Genomic DNA, 18,662 nt, shown 5'->3' on the forward strand with positions numbered 1-18,662 from the left:
TGGCGGTGCCCAGGGCTTCCTCCTGGTGGGTGCTGTGGCCACCCCCACTCCGTCCTTTGTCCAACTGGCTGCTCCGGGCCCCGCGGTGCCTGCGGGCTGGGGGTTCACTCTGCACCTCCATTGCAGAGGGGAGGCCCAGGGAATCCCCCACCTTCCCTCCGCTCCTGACTCCGCACGCCCCCACCCCCCAGCCCACCTTGCTGCACTCAGCCTTTCCAGACTTTTCCAGGGCTGCCATCCTCCCCCGGCACAGGCCTGGGCCCAGAAATGTCCAACCTTCTTTCCGAGACTCGACCTTGGCGCTCTGCGGCCCGACTCTCCCCCTGATGCCCCCAGCCTCTCTGACTTGGGGGGGCCAGAGCAGAGCCTGACAGGGGCCAGGGAACTCCCGGGAGGGCTGCCGGGCCAGGCTGACTCGGACTCCTGTCTTGGCGCTTTGAGCCTCAGTCATTGGGAGCACTCTGGAACCCCCCCGGGTTGGGAGCACTCTGGAGTCCCCACGTTGGGAGCACTCTGGAGCCCTCTGGGTTGGCAGCACTCTGGAGTCCCCGGGTCAGAAACACTCTGGAGCCCCTGGGTTGGGAGCACTCTGGAGCCCCCCCCCGAGTTGGGAGCACTCGAACTCCCCGGGTTGGGAGCAATCTGGAGTCTCCCGCATTGGGAACACTCTGGAGCCTCCTGGGTTGGAGCACTCTGGAGATCCCCTGGGTTGGGAGCACTCTAGAGCCACCCAGGTCAGGAGCACTCTGGACCCTCTGGGCTGGGAGCACTCTGGATCCCCCTAGGTTGGGAGCACTCTGGAGTCCCCCCGGGTTGGGAGCACTCTGAAACCCCTCCCGGGTTGGGAGTACTCTGGAGCCCCCTGGATTGGGAACACTCTGGAGTCTTCCCAGGTTGGGAGCACTCTGGAACCCCCCTGGGTTGGGAGCACTCTGGTGCTCCCCCTGAGTTGGAGCACTCTGGAGCCCCCTGGGTTGGGAACACTCTGGAGTCTTCCTGGGTTGGGAGCACTCTGGAGCCCCCTGGGTTGGGAGCACTCTGGAGCCCTAGATTGGGAGCATTCGAGCCCTGGGTTGGGCGCACTCTGGAGTCCCCCCAGGTTGGGAGCACTCTGGAGACCCCCCTGGGTTGGGAGCACTCTGGAGCCCACCCTGAATTTAAGTGCCCGGGTTGCCACCTATTAGCGGGGTGGCCTTGATCGAGTCTCCTGACTTCTCATCCTCTGACTGACAGGACAGTGCTGGGACGGGGCGGGGGCTTTCAGGTCTGCCCAAGGCTCCGCACGGGGCCTGGTGCTGGTGACCTGCTCTGTAGGCCCTGGAGGAATGGGTCGAGGTTTTGGCTTTAAATTGACGTTTCTGGGGCCACTGGGCTCTTGGTCTCTGTGCTCTTAGCATCTTTCTGCCTAGACCCGGCCTGTTTGTTCCTGAGGGGAAGGAATCCTGTTCCAGCCTCTCCAAAGCCCCGTTAACAGACCTACCTTCCCCTCCAAGCTCCTGCCAGTGCTAGAAAGTTCTCCAGGGACGGAGGTGAACAGGGTGGCTCTGCCCTCAGCTCTAAGGGAGCCGACGCCTGGGTGGGCTTTGTCCTGGGAGAGGGACCGCCTGGCTGTGGCTCCCCTCCCCCCCCACCCTGAGATCCACGCCTGCCACTGGGCTGGCCTGGGCTAACGAGTGCTCGCACGGCCTCCCCTCTGCAAATACCAGGCACAGTCTAAATAGCAGTGAGGAATAAATGAAGCTTCCGCGGGCAGGGAGAGTCCCGGGGGCACTCTCATGGCCTCTTTCGGGGCACCCCCCCGCCCCACTCCTTCAGTGACCTTTCATGTGTCCCCGCCACTGGCATTCCGGGGCTGGGGGCTGGAGGGTGCTGGCATGCAGTGACAGTGGGGCCGGCAGCTGGCCTGGCAGCGAGGGTCTGACGGAGGCCGGAGGAGAGCACCCGGGCACTGCCATCCTGGGCACGTTGCTCCTTTACAGTGAAACAGCCCTGAGGCCGCGGGACGGTGTGGCCAGTCAAGGCACTGGCCTGGCATGCGGCGACCCAGGTGCAGTCCCTGGCTCCACACCTGGCCCCTCCAGCACCACCCCGAGTGACCCCGAGTGTAAAACCGGGAGCGAGCCTCGAGGGGCAGCGGAGTTGCGTGCAGCCAACCACGTTCAGTGCCTGGCCCCCCAGACAGCCTCCCGAGCTCCGCCAGGAGAGACCCCTAAGCACCAAGCCAGGAGTCAGCCTTGAGCATAGTTGGGTGTGGCTCTCCTGCCCCCAAAGACCCCAAAACTTGGGATAACCGGAAATGAGGGAGAAGAAAGGGGTCCCCGCGCCCCCGGGAGGGCCGGGCTGTGACCCTGTAAGCCAGGACAACCCTATTACATCTCAAGAGCTACCGGCCTCCAGAACTTGCTAAGATGCTTTTCGAGGTCCTTTTTTTTTGGGGGGGGGTCACACCCAGTGATGCACAGGGGTTACTCCTGGCTCATGCACTCAGGAATCAATCCTGGTGGTGCTCAGGGAACCATCTGGGATGCTGGGAATCGAACCCAGGTCGGCCGCGTGAAAGGCAAACGCCCTACCCGCCGCTGTGCTATCGCTCCAGCCCCTTTTTATGGGGGGGATGTTCAGGGGATGGAGCCAGGGTCTCACATCTCTCTGGGACCCTTACGGACTAAGGATAAGGCCCCCCTTCCCCCCCCCCCGCACAGTGCCCCCTGGTGGGCACTGTGACTCCCTCCTCCCCTGCCTTTCCTCCTCCTCCCCTCATCCTCCGTCTTCCCTCCCTCTGGAGTGACATGTCCCTGTTGCCCCTCTCGGACCCTGAGCCCGCGTGGGCTCCGGCCAGCCTCCTCCCTGTGGACCTCCCCCCCCCCAGCCAAGCCCCCGCTGCTGTGACAGAAATGGGAGTGGTGGCCGTGTGCCTCCTCCTGGCCTGGCCCGCGTGTCCCTGCGTGACTGGTCACCGCCTAGCCTGGCTTGTGTGTCTGTGCGTGTGACCTTGCGTGTCCGCGTGACCTTGTGCGTGGTCTGGGACGGACAGAGGGAGCGGTGGGCAGGGAGGCAGGTTGTAGGGGAATATGGGAGGTGCCGGTGTGTGGGGGGCGTGAGGGTGGACTGTTTGCTCTGGGGCGGATTACTGGGGAGTCAGAGAGAGCGCACCCCCCTCTGGGTGCTTCTTGAGGGTGGGGTGGTCTCAGCTTCCTGGAGCCCAGCCCAGCAAGCCCCCCGCTACTGAACCCTGTGCAGGACGAGGTTAGGTGCAGAGGATGGAGTGGGGGGTGTGAGGCTTAGAGCCCAGGCCAGTGTCTCTCTTTTTTTTTTATCCATCAGGGGGTGGTTTTGGGGAGCGCCTGACACCCACAGAGCTGAATTTGGGGAGACTCAGTCTCCTCTGCATTTGGAGGGTCCTGGGCCTCCTGAGGCGGGGGTCTTCTGCCGCTGGACAAAGAGGCCTCTCCAGCTGGGAGTCCTATTTGGAAGCCTTCCTGGAGGAGGAGGCTCTTCTGGCTCCTCTGGTCTTGAGTGAGGCTTGGGAGGAAGAAGAGGCGCGGGAGGGAAGCGGGAAGGCTCGCTGGGCCGGGGAGTGACCTCTGGCGTCCTGCTCAAGTGCTGGGAACCCCCCGGGGGCGGCGAGGCGACCACCCCTCCCTCCAGCCCGCCTCCCCCAGCGTCTCCGCGCGAATCCGGAGGGAAAAAGGGGTCAGCCCTAGGACTTGGCGGGGGTGGCCAGTACTGGGGTCCCTCCCTTTTTTACGCATGACGCAGCCCCCCTGCTGGGGGGGAGGAGGGGGTCGGCCCTCCCCGCAGGCGCCACCCCGGATTTCCAAAGGAGGTGGCCGCGAGACTGGGGGGCGGGGGGCCCCTGGTGGCCCCGGGGAGCGGGGCGGGCCGGCCGCGCCGCCGCTGTCTGTCTGTCTGTCTGTCGCCCCGCGCGCCTCCCCCCTCCGGCCGCCCGCGCCTGCAGCTTCCCCCGAAGACATTTGGTGTCAGTATAAGACGGTTTTGCCTCGCACGCGGCGCGGCTCCGTCTCGCCGCCGCCGCCGCCGCCGCCGCACGTCCCCGCAGCGCCGGGCGCCCGGGCCCCTCCGCAGCCCCCCGCGCCGCGCCCCGCGCGCCCCCCGCGCGCCCCCCGAGCCATGGCCCGCGCCCCCGCGCCCGCCGCCCGCCGCGCCGCGCCCCGCGCGCCCCAGGGGCGCAGCTGATCCCCGGCGGCGGCGCGGGGGGCCCCCCGCGGGGTCCGGCCTGGCGGAGCGCGCGCGTCGCCCCCGCGCCTCGACCCCCCGGACGACCCCCGCGCGGCGGCCCGGCCCGGCCCAGGCCCAGGTAGGTGCGGCGGGGGGCGGCTCGGTGGCGCGCGCGCTCCGGACCGACCGACCGCGGGCGCCGGGGGCCCGCGCGGCCGCCGGCCCCTCCGGGGACCCCCGCGACCCCCGGCCCCGGGGGTGGGGGCAGGTGCGGGCCGGCGGGAGCCGGGAAACTTTGCCCGGCCCCTTCTCCCAGGCCGCCAAAGTTCTCCCGGTGCCAAGCCCCGGCGGCACCGCGGGCGCTGCAGGGATTCATTCAACAAGTCAGGGCTGCCGCGGGCGGCCGTGGGGGGCGCGTGTCCGTCTGTCCGTCCGCCCGTCCGCCTCCGTCCGCGCGTCCGTCCGCGCGTCCGTCCTGCCGCGGCCAGGTGCGCGGAGCCCGGGGCCAGCGCATCGCGGCGCGTCGCGGCGCGTCGCGGCGCGGCGGCGGCTCTGGGATGGGGAATCCCGGGCAGCCGGTGCCCAACTTTGCGCGAGCCCCGGGCCGGCGCCCGCCACCCCCCATCCCCGGCCAGCAGCACCCCGGAGGGTCCCCCCCCACCCGGGCCTCCCCGCCGGGAGCCGGGGCCGGTGAGCGCCGGGGTCTTGGGGGGATAAGGGGAGCCCCGGGCAGGTTGGGGCTGGTTATATAATGAGTGTTTATGATGATTGGATTTTAATTGTCTGCCGTGCGCGTGTGCGTGTGTGCGCGTGTGTGCGTGCGTGTGTGTGTGTGTGTGTGTGGGATGTGGGGGGCCAGAGGCCTGGGCAGGGAGTGGGGGGAGGTCGCGCGTCCCCGGGGCGGGGGCTGCAGGAGCCGGCCTTGGCTGGCGCCTCCCTTCCCCCCCTCCGGGGACCGGGGGTGCTGGGCGCGCGTGGGGAGCCCTCTGGACCCAGTGGGGGTCAGGGCCGTGCGTGTGCCTGTGACTGCGTGCTTGCGCGTGCCTGTGGGAGAGGCAGGCAGAGCGCGGGGGGCTGGGCTGGCCGTGGCAGTTGACCCCCAGGGAGGTCATCTGAGCAGGGGGTCACTCTGTCCTTCTGGCTCCCACGCCTCCCTGGTGCCACCCCCGAAATTTGGTGCCTCCTGGAGGCTGGGGAGCAGTGGCATGATGTGGGCCATTGTCCCCCCCCGGGGTCTAATTCTGCACTGGGGGGGGACGGCGGTCTGTGTCCCCCTGGGGTCCATCCCCAGGCCCTGCTGCCCTGCAGGGTGGATCGCCGTTTGGACCAGGGTCTGCCCCAGCTTCTGAGGGTTTGCTTTGAAACTCGTGTCCACCCCTCTGGACAAACTTTCTACTCAGCCTCGTCACCGGGGCCGATTCCTGTCCCCTCCGCCGTCCACTCTGAGCCAGAGGGAAGGGACATGGGAGGGGGGACAGCATGGGGGGCTGTAGCTGTAGAGGGACAGGAAGAGGAGGAGAGGAGGGTCCCACGTGCCAGCTCAGCGTGGGGGGTCCCCGCGGGCCTGTCCCCACTCGGAACCCCCCCCACCCAGGCTGTCCCCCTATCTCACGTGCTCACCCAGGCCGCCCCTGGCATCGCGCTGGGCATCTGCGGGGGGCACTGCAGGCCTTGGTTTGTGGCATGGGACCCTGCCCCCCAATGTCCAGGCCCACCAGGGGGCACTGAGCAGCTCAGCCCCAGTACCAAGTACCCTTGACCTTGGTGCTTCGTTGGTGGAGACTCCAGCCTCCCCCCTCCCCCTAGCCTGCCCTCCTGAACGCAGAGGTGGAGGGCTTTTAGGGACCCCCATACCTGTGGCTTCTTCTTCGCTCTCTGTCCCAGAGCCAAGCCCCCTCCACCAACCCCCCTCCATGCCACCTGCCCCCAGCCCCTCCCGAGCTCAGCCCTCCAGGAAGGAGTGTCAGGGCCCCTCGCGGCCCCTCCATCATCCCTGCAGCTAGGGACCTTCCCTGGGGCAGTGGAAACTTCTCGGGGGGCTTCCACACTCAGCTGTCCTGTTGCTGGGGGCCTGGCCCCGACGGGGGGCGGGGGGGCCTTCTTCCCTCTCCGGCCTCCCCCTACCCCGACTTCCTTTCTTGCCTGGCCTCAGCTCCATCCTCCCTCCTGCTCTGCAGAGTCTCTGCCTCCCCCATCTGTCCCCTCCGTCCCCTGAGTCTGTCTTGTCCTGAACCCCAGGATGGGGTGGTGACAGGGGGCCTGGCCTAAGGGCCTGGACTCTGTCCCCGGGGCACCCTGTGGCTCCCTGGGATGGCGAGGGTGGGGGTCAGTGGTGCAGGGCGCCGCGGCGCGGTGCGTGGACGTGTGTGACTCAGTGACGTGTGGCATCTGCAGTTGGGCCTGCAGGTTCGTGGCTCGGTGGCTGGCGGGCTGTGGGCCCTGTGCCAGGGAGCCGGGGGCACCATGTCCTCCGGGGGCCTCTCTGTCCCCCTGGTATTTCCTCAGCATCTTACTCTGTGCCCGGCTGTTCCGCTGTCGAGGGTCCCGGCAGGGAGCAGGAGTGACTGACCCATCCTGGGAGGGCTTAGAAGGGCTCTGGCGCTGTCTGCTGTCCGGCCGGTGGGGGCCGTGGGGGGCTTTGAAGGCACGAGAACTGTGGGAGCCCCCGAGCGAGTTCTCGGTGTGTGACCCTGCCTTGTGCCTTCTCCATCACCCCCGAGGCCGCCTTGGCTGTTTTATTTTGTGTGTGTGTGTGTGTGTGTGTGTGTGTGTGTGTATGTGTGGGCGCAACTCAGCCGTGCTCAGGGCTGACTCCTGGCTCTGTGCTCAGGGATCACTCCTGGAGGGCTCGGGCTGGGGGTGGGGGACTCGATGGGATGGCGGGGATCGAACCCAGGTCGGCCGATTGCAAGGCACAAGCCCTCCCCCCTGTGCTGCGTCTCCAGCCCTCGACCGACCCTCGTGGCTGGTGCGGTTAAGAAGCACCTTTGGGTTTTCTCTCTGCTCACCTCTGACCTCTCAGGGGCGTCCCGGGGCTCAGGCCTGTCCCTGGATCACCGAGCTCTTGTCCAGGATGCAAGAGACTCGAGCAAGTCCCCATCACAAGCCTGACCTGGGGGGGGGGGGGTTGTGCAGCAGTTAGCACCAAGGGGACACCTGTGTCCTATGCATTTGGGGGTCCGTCTTTCCACCTTGGAGAGGTGTTTTTTTTTGTTTGTTTTGTTTTATTTGTTTTGTTTTGGCAGGGAGGTGGTGGTTTGGGGCCACACTGGTGCTGCCCAGGTATGACTCCTGTCTCTGCACTCGGGCATCACTCCTGGGGGCGGGATTGGGGGACCATGGGGGCCCATGGGTTGGCCAACCCCCCATCCTGTCTCCCGGGCCCCAGCCTTGGAGGGTCTGCAAAGCTGAGCTGTGGCTTTTGTCCAGTGACACTAACACTGGATGAGAGACTTTTTCCTAACACTGATGAGAGACTTTCCACATCTCTCTCCCCGTTCGCCATCCCCGGCACCAGGCAGGTGGAGGAAGAATCATGTCTGCAGCGTGCACAAGAGAGAGTGGCGGGGGGCGGGGGGAGAGGCAGGGAGAGGCCAGCCAGGACTCAGACCCCTGGCCCTAGACTCCTGGCCCAGTGCTCTGTCTCCTCGAATCTGGGGCCACCTTCCTTCTCCCTGGTCTGGTGGCCCAAGGAAGCCCCCAAAGCCCTGATTACTGCAGAGTGAGCAAGAAATGCTCAGCAGAGTCGCCTGCTGGGAAATGTTCAAACACTTGGAAGGGGCTGGAGTTGGAGCGTCAGGGACTGGCACGTGCCACACCGGGCTGGGCGCCAGGAAATCAGTGACAGTGGCCGACATGGGCAGGTAGTGGGGGTTGGCAGGGGGGATGGGCTGCGGCCGCCTGTCCTCAAAGGCTGACACATCCCGGGGTTCACATTGGCTCCCGGGCCCCAAACCTCAAGGTCTTGGGCTAAGCAGCCCTGGACCCGGGGCCGGGCGGGACCTCGCTGGGCTTTGGTCTTCTCCTTGGGGAGGGGAAGGGACTCGGGAACTTGGTGCACTGGGCCAGGACCAGGCGCCTGGGATGTGCCAGATGGGGGTCTTGGGGGCCGTGACCGAGGGGTGCTGATCGGAGCCAGAGCTTCCCAGCAGGGCCGGGGTGGGGGGACCTGGATGACAGCAGCTGGACAGACTCGCAGCGCATCCTGCCCTGGGGGCCGGGCTGTGTGTGGCAAAAGGCTTGCATCGGCTGCAGCAACACAGAAGTTCCAAGGGGGTTGGGGGTCCCCCTGGTGCCCCCTTCTCCCCATCCCTGGTGCTGGTGTCCGCTGGGCCACCAGCCTCGCTCTGATGCTGCCAGATTGTTCCCCCTCCTGCTGCGTCCGGGCGATCAGGGTCAGCCCGGGTGCTCTGGGGAAGGAGCGGGGAGGGGCGGCTGCATGTGGAGGGGCCCATGGAGGCCGCGAGCTGGAAATTTCCCCCCAGGAGAGGCGGAGGGAGCCCGTGACGACGCCGGCGACGAAGGGCGCGGGGCAGATGAAGTTCGGGGGTGGGCGAGCTGTCATGCGGAAGAGAGCAGACAGAGGGTTCCGGGGGCTCGGGGACGCCTGCTGGAAGGTTCTAGAGAGACAGGCTTCCTGCCGCCTCACCGGGACTTGTCTCCGGGCTCCCAGATGCAGGCTCTGCGTGTGTGTGTGTGTGTGTGTGTGTGTGTGTACCCGTGTGCGTGTGTGTGCGCACACACAACGTGCATGTGTGTGTGTGCGTGTGTGTGCATGTGTGTGCGTGTGCGTGAGCGTATGTGGAAATGCACGCGGGTCCGTGTGGTAACCGAGTGTCCGAGAAAGAAGGGGACATGAGGGTGAGGGGTGTGTGTTGCTATGTGGGTCTGCGTGATTGAATGTTGTGATTATGTGTGTGTGTGGGGGGGGGCTCTGTCAGAGTCAGTGTGTGTCTGTGAGCAGGTTAATGTGTGTGTGACTGTGGGTGTGGGGATGACTTTCATACTTTTGGGGCTGTCCCATTCTTTTTGAAATTTTTTTTTTTATTGGAGCCACACTCGGGGGTGCTCAGGGCTGTCTCCTGACTCTGTGCTCAGTGGTCACTCCTGGTGGGGTCCGGGGACCCTATGGGGTGCCAGGGATCGAAACTGGGTTGGCCATGTGCAAGGCGGGTGCCTCCCCACTGTACTCTCACCCTGGCCCCTCTTTCCGGAGCTGCCCCGCGTGGAGACCCTCTGAGAGCCCACGCGGCTTCCGGCTTCCGGCCTGACACGCATGCTGGCGGACTCGCTGTGACGCTCAGCGCCACCCTGGTTCATGCCCTGCCGGGTACCCAGTAGGACCCCCGCACCCGCACCCTCACACCCCACACGGGCGCTACTGTTGGTTCTTGGGGCTCGTCTCTTGGGCCTCTCGTCTCTGGGCTTCTGGGTGATTCTGTGACGTTCTAGTTTGGAGATTCCTGGATTCTGAAATTCCTGGGCTGAATTTGGTTGCTTGTTCTTCTAGCAGTGACATTTGCTGGTGTGTTGTTGAAAAAGAGATGGGAAAAAAAAATCGCCTGCTCCTGTGAACACACACATATGCTCCCTCACACATGCGCCTCACACGCCGCACACGTTTTCACAATATGTGCGACACTCACACATCACACACGGCACAGACACACGCGCGCGCACAGCACACAGCCCTCACACACCTACACACCTCACACACCTCAGACAGAGTTTGTGCTGTCCACACCTCACACATACAGCACACATCTACTCACACAGCACACACACCACATACCACACACACATACAGCACATACACGGCACACACCACACACACTCGCATACCACACACAACACATATTGTATCTATACACACAGACCTGACACACACACCACAATACCACATGTGCCACGTGTTGGATATACCATACACACACACCACACATACCTCACAGAGCCTGTACTATATACATCTCACATAGATTGCACAGTGATAGTGCAGTGGCTGGAGCGATAGCACAGCGGTAGGGCATTTGCCTTGCACGCAGCCAACATGGCCGACCCGAGTTCGATTCCTCCGCCCCTCTCGGAGAGCCCGGCAAGCTACCGAGAGTATCTCGCCCGCACGGCAGGGTCTGGCAAGCTCCCCGTGACGTATTCGATATGCCAAACACAGTAACAACAAAGTCTCCAATGGAGACGTTACTGGGCCCACTCGAGCAAATCGACGAACAACAGGAGGACAGTGACAGTGATAGATTGCACGTACCCTCACGTCCCACACATATCACAGACAGATTCACACAGCACATCCGTACAACATGCCATACACATATGCAGACTCCATTCTGTACACACCTCACATATAGCACATGTGCCTCACACACCACACTTGCACACACACCATTTACACCTCACAGTGCCATGCATGTCTCTCACACACCATACACACGCACCATACCTGCCGTACACCACAACCTGACACACAACTCACATGCACACACCTTACCCACACCCCTCAATACACATAGACCACATAACTCATGCACACACCATTCGCACCTCACACACCACAGCCCTCACACGCATACCTCACATACATACCACACACACCACACGCATCTCACATACATATACCATATGCACTCACACATATCTCACACACACCACACACCTTATGCCCACACTCCACATACATCTCACACACCCACACACACCGTACACACTCACACACATCTCACACATCTCAAATACATATGCCACACACACACACCTAACACACACCTCACCTGCATACACATCTTACACACACATACACACAGACCACATGAATAACGTGCACACCACACGCACCTCACACACCACACACCTCACACACACCCCTCACACACATACCTCACATATATACCACACACCTCACACACACGCCACATACACCTCACGTACGTATACCATACACACACTTTCACACATCTCACACACCCCTCACATACACTGTACCTTATGCCCACACTCCACATACACCTCACACACACTACACACACCTCACACACTCACGCCACACACCTCACAACCCCCTCACACACACCTCACATACACCCCCCCACACACCTCACACACACCACATACACCTCACACGCACACATACCACACACCCCATGCACACATCTGCACTCGCAACTCGCCCCGCAGTTCCCTCAGCTCTGCAGACACGAGGCCGTCCCTCCCTGTCCCGGCTGAGGTGGGGCAACAGGAAGACTCGGAGCGACTTTGCCGAGACTGGGAGACTCGCAGGCCCTGCGGGGGCTCGTCTGGGCGGCAGCTGTGCTGACGTCCTGGCGGGCCTGTGGGGGAGCCCAGAGCCGTCACCATCATCATCATCATCTCCAGCACCACTGTGTTGGAGATGGAGGTGATGGGGTGATGGTATAGCTGGTACATGGCTTGTGTGTTGTGTGTGTGAGTTGTGTATGTAAAGATACAATATGTGGTTGTGTGGTATGGGAGGTGTGTGTGGTGTGTACAGTATATGTAGGGTGTGTGTGCGTGTGAAGTATGTATGGTATGGAGTGTGTGTGCTGTGTGAGTATATGTGTGCTGTATGTGGGAGATGTGCACAGCACAGACTGTCTGAGCTGTGTGAGGTGTGTACGGTGTGTGTGGGAGATGCAAGGGCTGTGTGCTGTGTGCGCGTGTGTGTCTGTGCCGTGCGTGATGTGTAATGTGTGAGTGTCACATTGTGAAAATGTGTGCGGTGTGTGAGGTACCTGTGTGAGAGGCATGTGGTAGGGGGTCGGGGATGCCTGGAGTGGGGGCCTGGCTGGGACCTGGCGCTGCTGTGCACGCTGGTGACTCAGGCTCTCGGGGCTCCGGGCCTGTCTCCTCCAGCAGAGAGACGCAGGCTTGTGGGGTGATCCAGGGCGTGGGGGACTGGCACAGACTAAGCACACAGAGGCCGTTCTCTGCCCAGCCTGCAGTCAGCCTCAGCCAGAGTGGGACGAAGTTGAGCCGGTGGGGAGATGAGGGGGTGATGGAGATGGAGAGGGTGACGAAGGTGGTGGGGTGATGGAGATGGGGATGATGGGGTGATGGAGATAGAGATGATAGGATGATGGAGATGGAGGTAGTGGGGTGATGGAGATGGAGTCATGGGGTGATGGAGATGGAGGTGATGGGTTATGGGGAGATGGGGATGGAGGTGATGGGGAGATGGAGATGGAGGTGATGGGTGATGGGGATGGAGTCATGGGGTGATGGGGATGGAGGTGATGGGGTGATGGGGATGGCGTCATGGGGAGATGAGATGGAGGTGATGGGGAGATGGGGATGGAGGTGATGGAGGTGATAGAAGTGATGGAGGTGATCATGATGGAGGTAATGGGATGATGGAGGTGGAGGTGATGAGGAGATGGGGATGGAGGTGATGGGGAGATGGGGGTGAAGGTGATGGGGTGATGGGGATGGCGTCATGGGGAGATGAGATGGAGGTGATGGGGAGATGGGGATGGAGGTGATGGGGTGATGGAGATGGAGGTGATGGGGAAATGGGGATGGAGGTGATGGGGTGATGGGGATGGAGTCATGAGGAGATGGGGATGGAGGTGATGGGGTGATGGAGATGGAGGTGATGGGGAAATGGGGATGGAGGTGATGGGGTGATGGGGATGGAGTCATGAGGAGATGGGGATGGAGGTGATGGGGTGATGGAGATGGAGGTGATGGGGAAATGGGGATGGAGGTGATGGGGATGGAGTCATGAGGAGATGGGGATGGAGGTGATGGGGTGATGGAGATGGAGGTGATGGGGAAATGGGGATGGAGGTGATGGGGTGATGTGGATGGAGTCATGAGGAGATGGGGATGGAGGTGATGGGGAGATGGGGATGGAGGTGATGGGGTGATGGAGATGGAGGTGATGAGGTGATGGGGATGGAGTCATGGGGTAATGGGGATGGAGGTGATGGGGTGATGGAGATGGAGGTGATGGGGAAATGGAGATGGAGGTGATGGGGTGATGGGGATGGAGTCATGAGGAGATGGGGATGGAGGTGATGGGGTGATGGAGATGGAGGTGATGGGGAAATGGAGATGGAGGTGATGGGGTGATGGGGATGGAGTCATGAGGAGATGGGGATGGAGGTGATGGGGTGATGGAGATGGAGGTGATGGGGAAATGGAGATGGAGGTGATGGGGTGATGGGGATGGAGGTGATGGGGTGATGGAGATGGAGGTGATGGGGAAATGGAGATGGAGGTGATGGGGTGATGGGGATGGAGTCATGAGGAGATGGGGATGGAGGTGATGGGGTGATGGGGATGGAGGTGATGGGGAGATGGGGATGGAGGTGATGGGGTGATGGGGATGGAGTCATGGGGAGATGGGGATGGAGGTGATGGGGTGATGGGGATGGAGTCATGGGGTGATGGGGATGGAGGTGATGGGGAGATGGAGATGGAAGTGATGGAGGTGATAGAAGTGATGGAGGTGATCGTGATGGAGGTAATGGGATGATGGAGATGGAGGTGATAAGGAGATGGGGATGAAGGTGATGGGGTGAAAGGGATGGTGTCATGGGGAGATGAGATGGAGGTAATGGGGAGATGATGATGAAGGTGATGGGGAGATGGGGATGGAGTCCTGGGTGCTGGAGATGATGGACATGGTGGTTTTGGGGGATATCATGATGGAACACTGGTGGTTGTGCTGCTGAGGGAAGTGACGGTGGCGATGGAGGTGACGGAGTTGAGGTGACAGTGGTGATGGAGATGATGATGATAACGGTGACAATGGAGATGATGGTCCTGGTGAGGTGGTGGCGGTGGTGGCAGTGACAGCGATGGGATGATGCAGGTGATGCAGGTGATGGAGGCGCTGGGGATGATGGTGGTGATGGGCGCGGGCGAAGGTCACGGGGTGACAGGGATGCAGGCTCAGCACAGTCGCTGACGCCTTGCATGTTCCGGCACTGCCCGGCGCAGGCACACACAGCGGCGGAGGAGGAGGACCAGAGTCCGTGTCTGGGTTGCAGAGGAGACGCTGCCGGGAAGGATGCAGATCCTCAGGGCAATAGCGGATGGGGCCAGGCTGGTGGGAGCCCTGGGAGAGATCGGGGGAGGGAGACTGAGAGAGGGAGACAGAGAGGGAGGGAGAGAGAAAGGAGAGAAAGAGGGAGGGGGAAGGAGAGAGAGGGAGAGAGGGGGAGGGGGAAAGAGAGGGAGGGAGTGGGGGAGGGGGAGGGCAGGTCGGGCTCACAGTAGCTGCTGAGGGTATTCATGGGCGAATGACTGGCCTGAGCGGGCAGAGCGGGCATGCATAGAGGAGGGGCTGGGGTGAGGGTACAGTGGGGTGGGTCTGCCCAGGGGAGCCCAGCGGCCCCCTCAGAGCTGTGGCGTCCAGCCCGGCAGGATGGAGGAGCCAGTGGCGGGCGGGCACGGAGGCCGGGCACCCGGGAGCAGCTTGTCTCCCGGGGTGGACGTGTGTCCGGCGAGGTGCCGGCAAGAAGCACAGCCCAGAGCCGGGACGGGGAGGGCAGCTGCGGCCTGTCTGTGGCCCCTGGAGCCAGGGAAAGGTCTGCGCTGGTGTCCTGGCAGGCGGCTGGGCGGGCACCAGGGGACCGGGCTCCTTGCCAGCTCTCAGGGCTCGGGGCCCCGGGGACTCCAGCAGCCGAGGACTTGGGGGAGGTGACTCGTGGGTAGGTGGGGCTGGCGGGACCTGGAGGGACCTGGGGTGGGTCCGAGGCCGAGTCAGGGTCTCCACGCAGCCTGGACCGCCCCTTCCTTCTCAGCGGGATGTTGGACCCCAAGGGCCACCCAGGAGATGCCAGGTGACACGGTGGGGCCCAGATGGGACATTAGTGTGACTTCGAGTCTGAGCCTGGGGCCCCGGGTCGGAGCTGCCCACCCACCTGTGCCTTCCTGTCCCCCAGGGCCCCCTGCCCGGCGCTGACATGGCCGAGTGCCCCTCCCCGCCCTCCTGCACGGCGGCCCCCACGGCCGAGCCCGGGATCACGGAGCAGCCGGGGCCCAGGAGCCCCCCTCCGACCCCGCCGGGCCCCGAGGAGCCCCTGGATGGAGCCAACGCGGACCCCGACGTCCCACACCCGGACCTGGCACCCGTGGCTTTCTTCTGCCTGCGACAGACCACCAGCCCCCGGAACTGGTGCATCAAGATGGTGTGTAACCCATATCCTTGGCCGCGCGGGGATGGCGGTGCGTCACGCGTGTCCTTGGCCGCGCGTGGGAATGACGGTGTCTCACATGTCCTTGACCCCGTGTGGGGATGTCGGTGTGTCACCCATATCCTTGGCCGTGTGTGGGGGTGACGGTGTGTCAGCTGTGTCCTTGGCCCCGTGTGGGAATGACGACCTGTCACCCATGTCCTGACCCTGTGTGGGAATGTCGGTGTGTTACTGTGTCCTTGGCCCCGTGTGGGAATGAGGGTGTGTCACCCACATCCTTGGCAGCATGTGGGAATGACGGTATGTCACTGTGTCCTTGGCCGCGTGTGGGAATGACGGTGTGTCACCGTGTCCTTGGCCCCGTGGGGGCGCCCAGCTCTGGGAGGACTTGCGTGGAGTCGTCGGGGCATGGAGGTTGCTCTAAGGACGGGTGACTGTCCTGGAGTGGCTGATGCTGTGTCCTGGGCTGGCCCAGGGGGTCTGCAGCAGGGGAGTGTGGGCCTGGCCACAGATGCGCTAATGTTGATGGCGGCCGTGACGGGGAAGCCTGGGCTGTAGCAGGCCCGTGTGTGTGCTGCCTCGGCTGCTCTGACACCCATGACCTTTCCCGGCTCCCTGGAGAAGCACAGCTCAGTCTCCCCGCACTGGGTGCCAGGCCTGCGTATCCTCACCCCAAATCACCCTTTCCAGCTCTCCCAGCCTCACCCCTCCTTCAGCTCTCCCAGCCTCACCCCTCCTTCAGCTCTCCCGGCCTTACTCTTTCTTCATCTCCCAGCCTCACTCCTCCCCACCTCTCCCAGCCTCACCCTCTTTCAGCTCTCCCAACCTCATCCTTCCCGCAGCTCTCCCAGCCTCACCCCTCCTTCAGCTCTCCCAACCTCACCCCTCCTTCAGCTCTCCCGGCCTTACTCTTTCTTCATCTCCCAGCCTCACCCCTCCCCACCTCTCCCAGCCTCACCCTCTTTCAGCTCTCCCAACCTCATCCTTCCCGCAGCTCTCCCAGCCTCACCCCTCCTTCAGCTCTCCCAGCCTCGCCCCTCCCCCAGTTCTCTCAGCCTCACCCCTCCTTCAGCTCTCCCAGCCTCACCCCTCCCCATCTCTCCCAGCCTCACCTTCCTTCAGCTCTCCCAACCTCATCCTTCCCCCAGTTCTCTCAGCCTCACCCCTCCTTCAGCTCTCCCAGCCTCGCCCCTCCCCCAATTCTCCCAGCCTCACCCTCCTTCAGCTCTCCCAGCCTCACCCCTCTACCCCTTCCCCCAGCTCTTTCATTCTCAGACCTCACCCATGCTCTTCCGTTCGTCTACCCGACCTTCTCGGGTCAAATCCTGGGGTGCCTCCTCAAATGGCAGCTGTCAGGACCCCCTCAGGGCACCCCTCAGAGTTTCCCCTCTGGTTGTGTGGTTCAGAGCTGGCGTTGTGCCACCTCCAGGGTCCTGTCAGGCACTGGGCAGCGTCTGCTTGGGCCCAGGGAGGAGCATGCAGGGGAGAGCGCCCGTGGGGGCGTGTGGGTGCAGAGATGAGGGGCAGGGATGGCTGTGGGCAGGGCCTTGGGGGGGGCTCAGACCCTGAGACTTCTGGGCCCCAACCCCTGCTTTGTTGACGCCCCTGGGCTGTGGTGTGTGCAGGATTGGGAGGCAGGGAGTGCCAGGCTATGGAGGTGGCGGCTCTGGGACCTTGTAGTTTGCGTGTAGTTTGCGTGGTTTGTGTGTCGTTTGCATGTAGTTTGCGTGTAGTTTGTGTGTAGTTTGCCGTGGACCCTGTGTCATTACCTCAGAGGTGCTTTGCTGTTGTTATTGTTGGGGGTGGGTCACACCTGCTGATGCCTAGGCCTTACTGCTGGCCCTAAGTGTAGGGGTCATTTCCGGTGATACTTGGGGGACCATACGGGGTCCTGGGGGTTGAATCCCAGCCAGCTGCTCTCTAGGCAAGTGCTCTGCCCCTTGCACTATCTCTCTGGCCCCGATCTCATAGTTTTTGGGGCCCCAAGCAGAACTGAGTCCTTCCGGGTCAGAGGTCTCACAGGGGCACCTGAGCCCAACCTGAACCCCTGGGGTGCCTGGAAGGTGGGCTGGGAGGCGTGCTGACGCCCCAGTTTAAAGGGGGCGGAAGAGGGGACGGCCTGGGGTCGTCCTAGGGGGGATCTGTCCTAGGAGGCTGGTTCAGAACCAGAAGTTTCCTTCTGTGGAGTGAGGGTGGGGCCCTGTGTGTGGCGGGTTGTCTCAGCTTAGCAAGAGGGTCATTCAGTGACTCAGTTTACCCCACACTCACAGGGGGCTGAGAAGGAGAGCAGCTCTGCCCTGGGCGGGTTCCGGGCCCGATTTGGTTTCATTCTGGCCTGTGTTGGGGGGAGCGTGGGGTGGAAGCCACATGGGGGCCAACCCCCCACTTCTCCATCGGAGACCCCAACCCTCCTGCGGTACGCGGCTCCCGGCCGCCTCTGGCGCACAGCACCCCTCTCCACCTGGCATGGTTTGGGGCTGCCTGGTCGGCAGAGGGGCACCCAGTGGTCAGCGAGTGGTCAGTGGTCAGCGATTGGTCAGTGGTCAGCGAGTGGCCAGCGAGTGGTCAGTGGTCAACAAGTGATCAGTGAGTGGTGAGTGAGTGGTCAGCAAGTGGTCAGCAGTCAGCGAGTGGTCAGCGAGTGGTCAGCGCGGTGCTGGCACACACCGAGGTCCCCTCTGGGCCCGGCTCCCAGCGGGTTGGGGCCTGAGCGAGGTGATTTGGGGGCGCTGCGATGTTGTGGTTTGGGGGTGCCGTGGAGGTATGGTTTGGGGGCTCTGCGGGGGTGCAGTTCAGCCGCCAGCCCCCGTGAGCCTGCACCCAGGGAGGCGGTGCACGGGCAGTGTCCTTCTGTGTTCTGAGCCCGGCGGTGGGCAGGAGACAGGCCATGAGGTCAAAGGTCATAGGAGCAGACACTGGCCCAGGGGTGCTGGCCACCTTGGGACCCCACAGCGCTGGGCAGTCCCCTGAGCAGAGTCTCCCTCTGTCTGCTCCTCACTGGGGGTTTTGGGGCTGACCCACTTCCCCAGCATTGGGGGGACGGTGTTCTGGGGTCTGGGCCGTCTTGCACGTTGTGGGTGTGTTTCAGGTTCCTGGATGTTAGTGGCCTGTTGCTGACGTGCGTGACAGCCGAACTGACCCACACGGGGTTCTGCTCCCCACCACGAGCCCACGAGGGCCCGCGTAGATGGTGCAGGAGGCGGCCAGCAGTGTCTGGACCCCTACATAAAAACATCAGAAAGACCAAGAGCCCCAAGGACCCGCAGTGACGACCCACGGGCGGGCACCAGGCCCAGGCGGGGGCGGCGG

At 63.3% G+C, this 18,662-nt stretch overlaps 1 protein-coding gene across 1 annotated transcript in view; it reads left to right on the forward strand.

The window, feature by feature from the left end:
- Positions 1-4,199: 4,199 nt before the first annotated feature.
- The window catches only part of CACNA1I (calcium voltage-gated channel subunit alpha1 I), an 82,131-nt gene continuing 67,668 nt past the window's right edge, over positions 4,200-18,662 (forward strand). Inside the window, 2 exon segments of the mRNA XM_056137405.1 lie at positions 4,200-4,318; positions 15,102-15,357. Of these exon segments, the coding sequence (XP_055993380.1) occupies positions 15,123-15,357 (235 nt within the window). The 5' untranslated portion in view covers positions 4,200-4,318; positions 15,102-15,122.

The sequence above is a fragment of the Sorex fumeus genome, unplaced genomic scaffold (assembly GCF_029834395.1).
Source record: "Sorex fumeus unplaced genomic scaffold, SorFum_2.1 ptg000125l, whole genome shotgun sequence".
In the NCBI taxonomy this organism is placed as follows: domain Eukaryota; kingdom Metazoa; phylum Chordata; class Mammalia; order Eulipotyphla; family Soricidae; genus Sorex; species Sorex fumeus.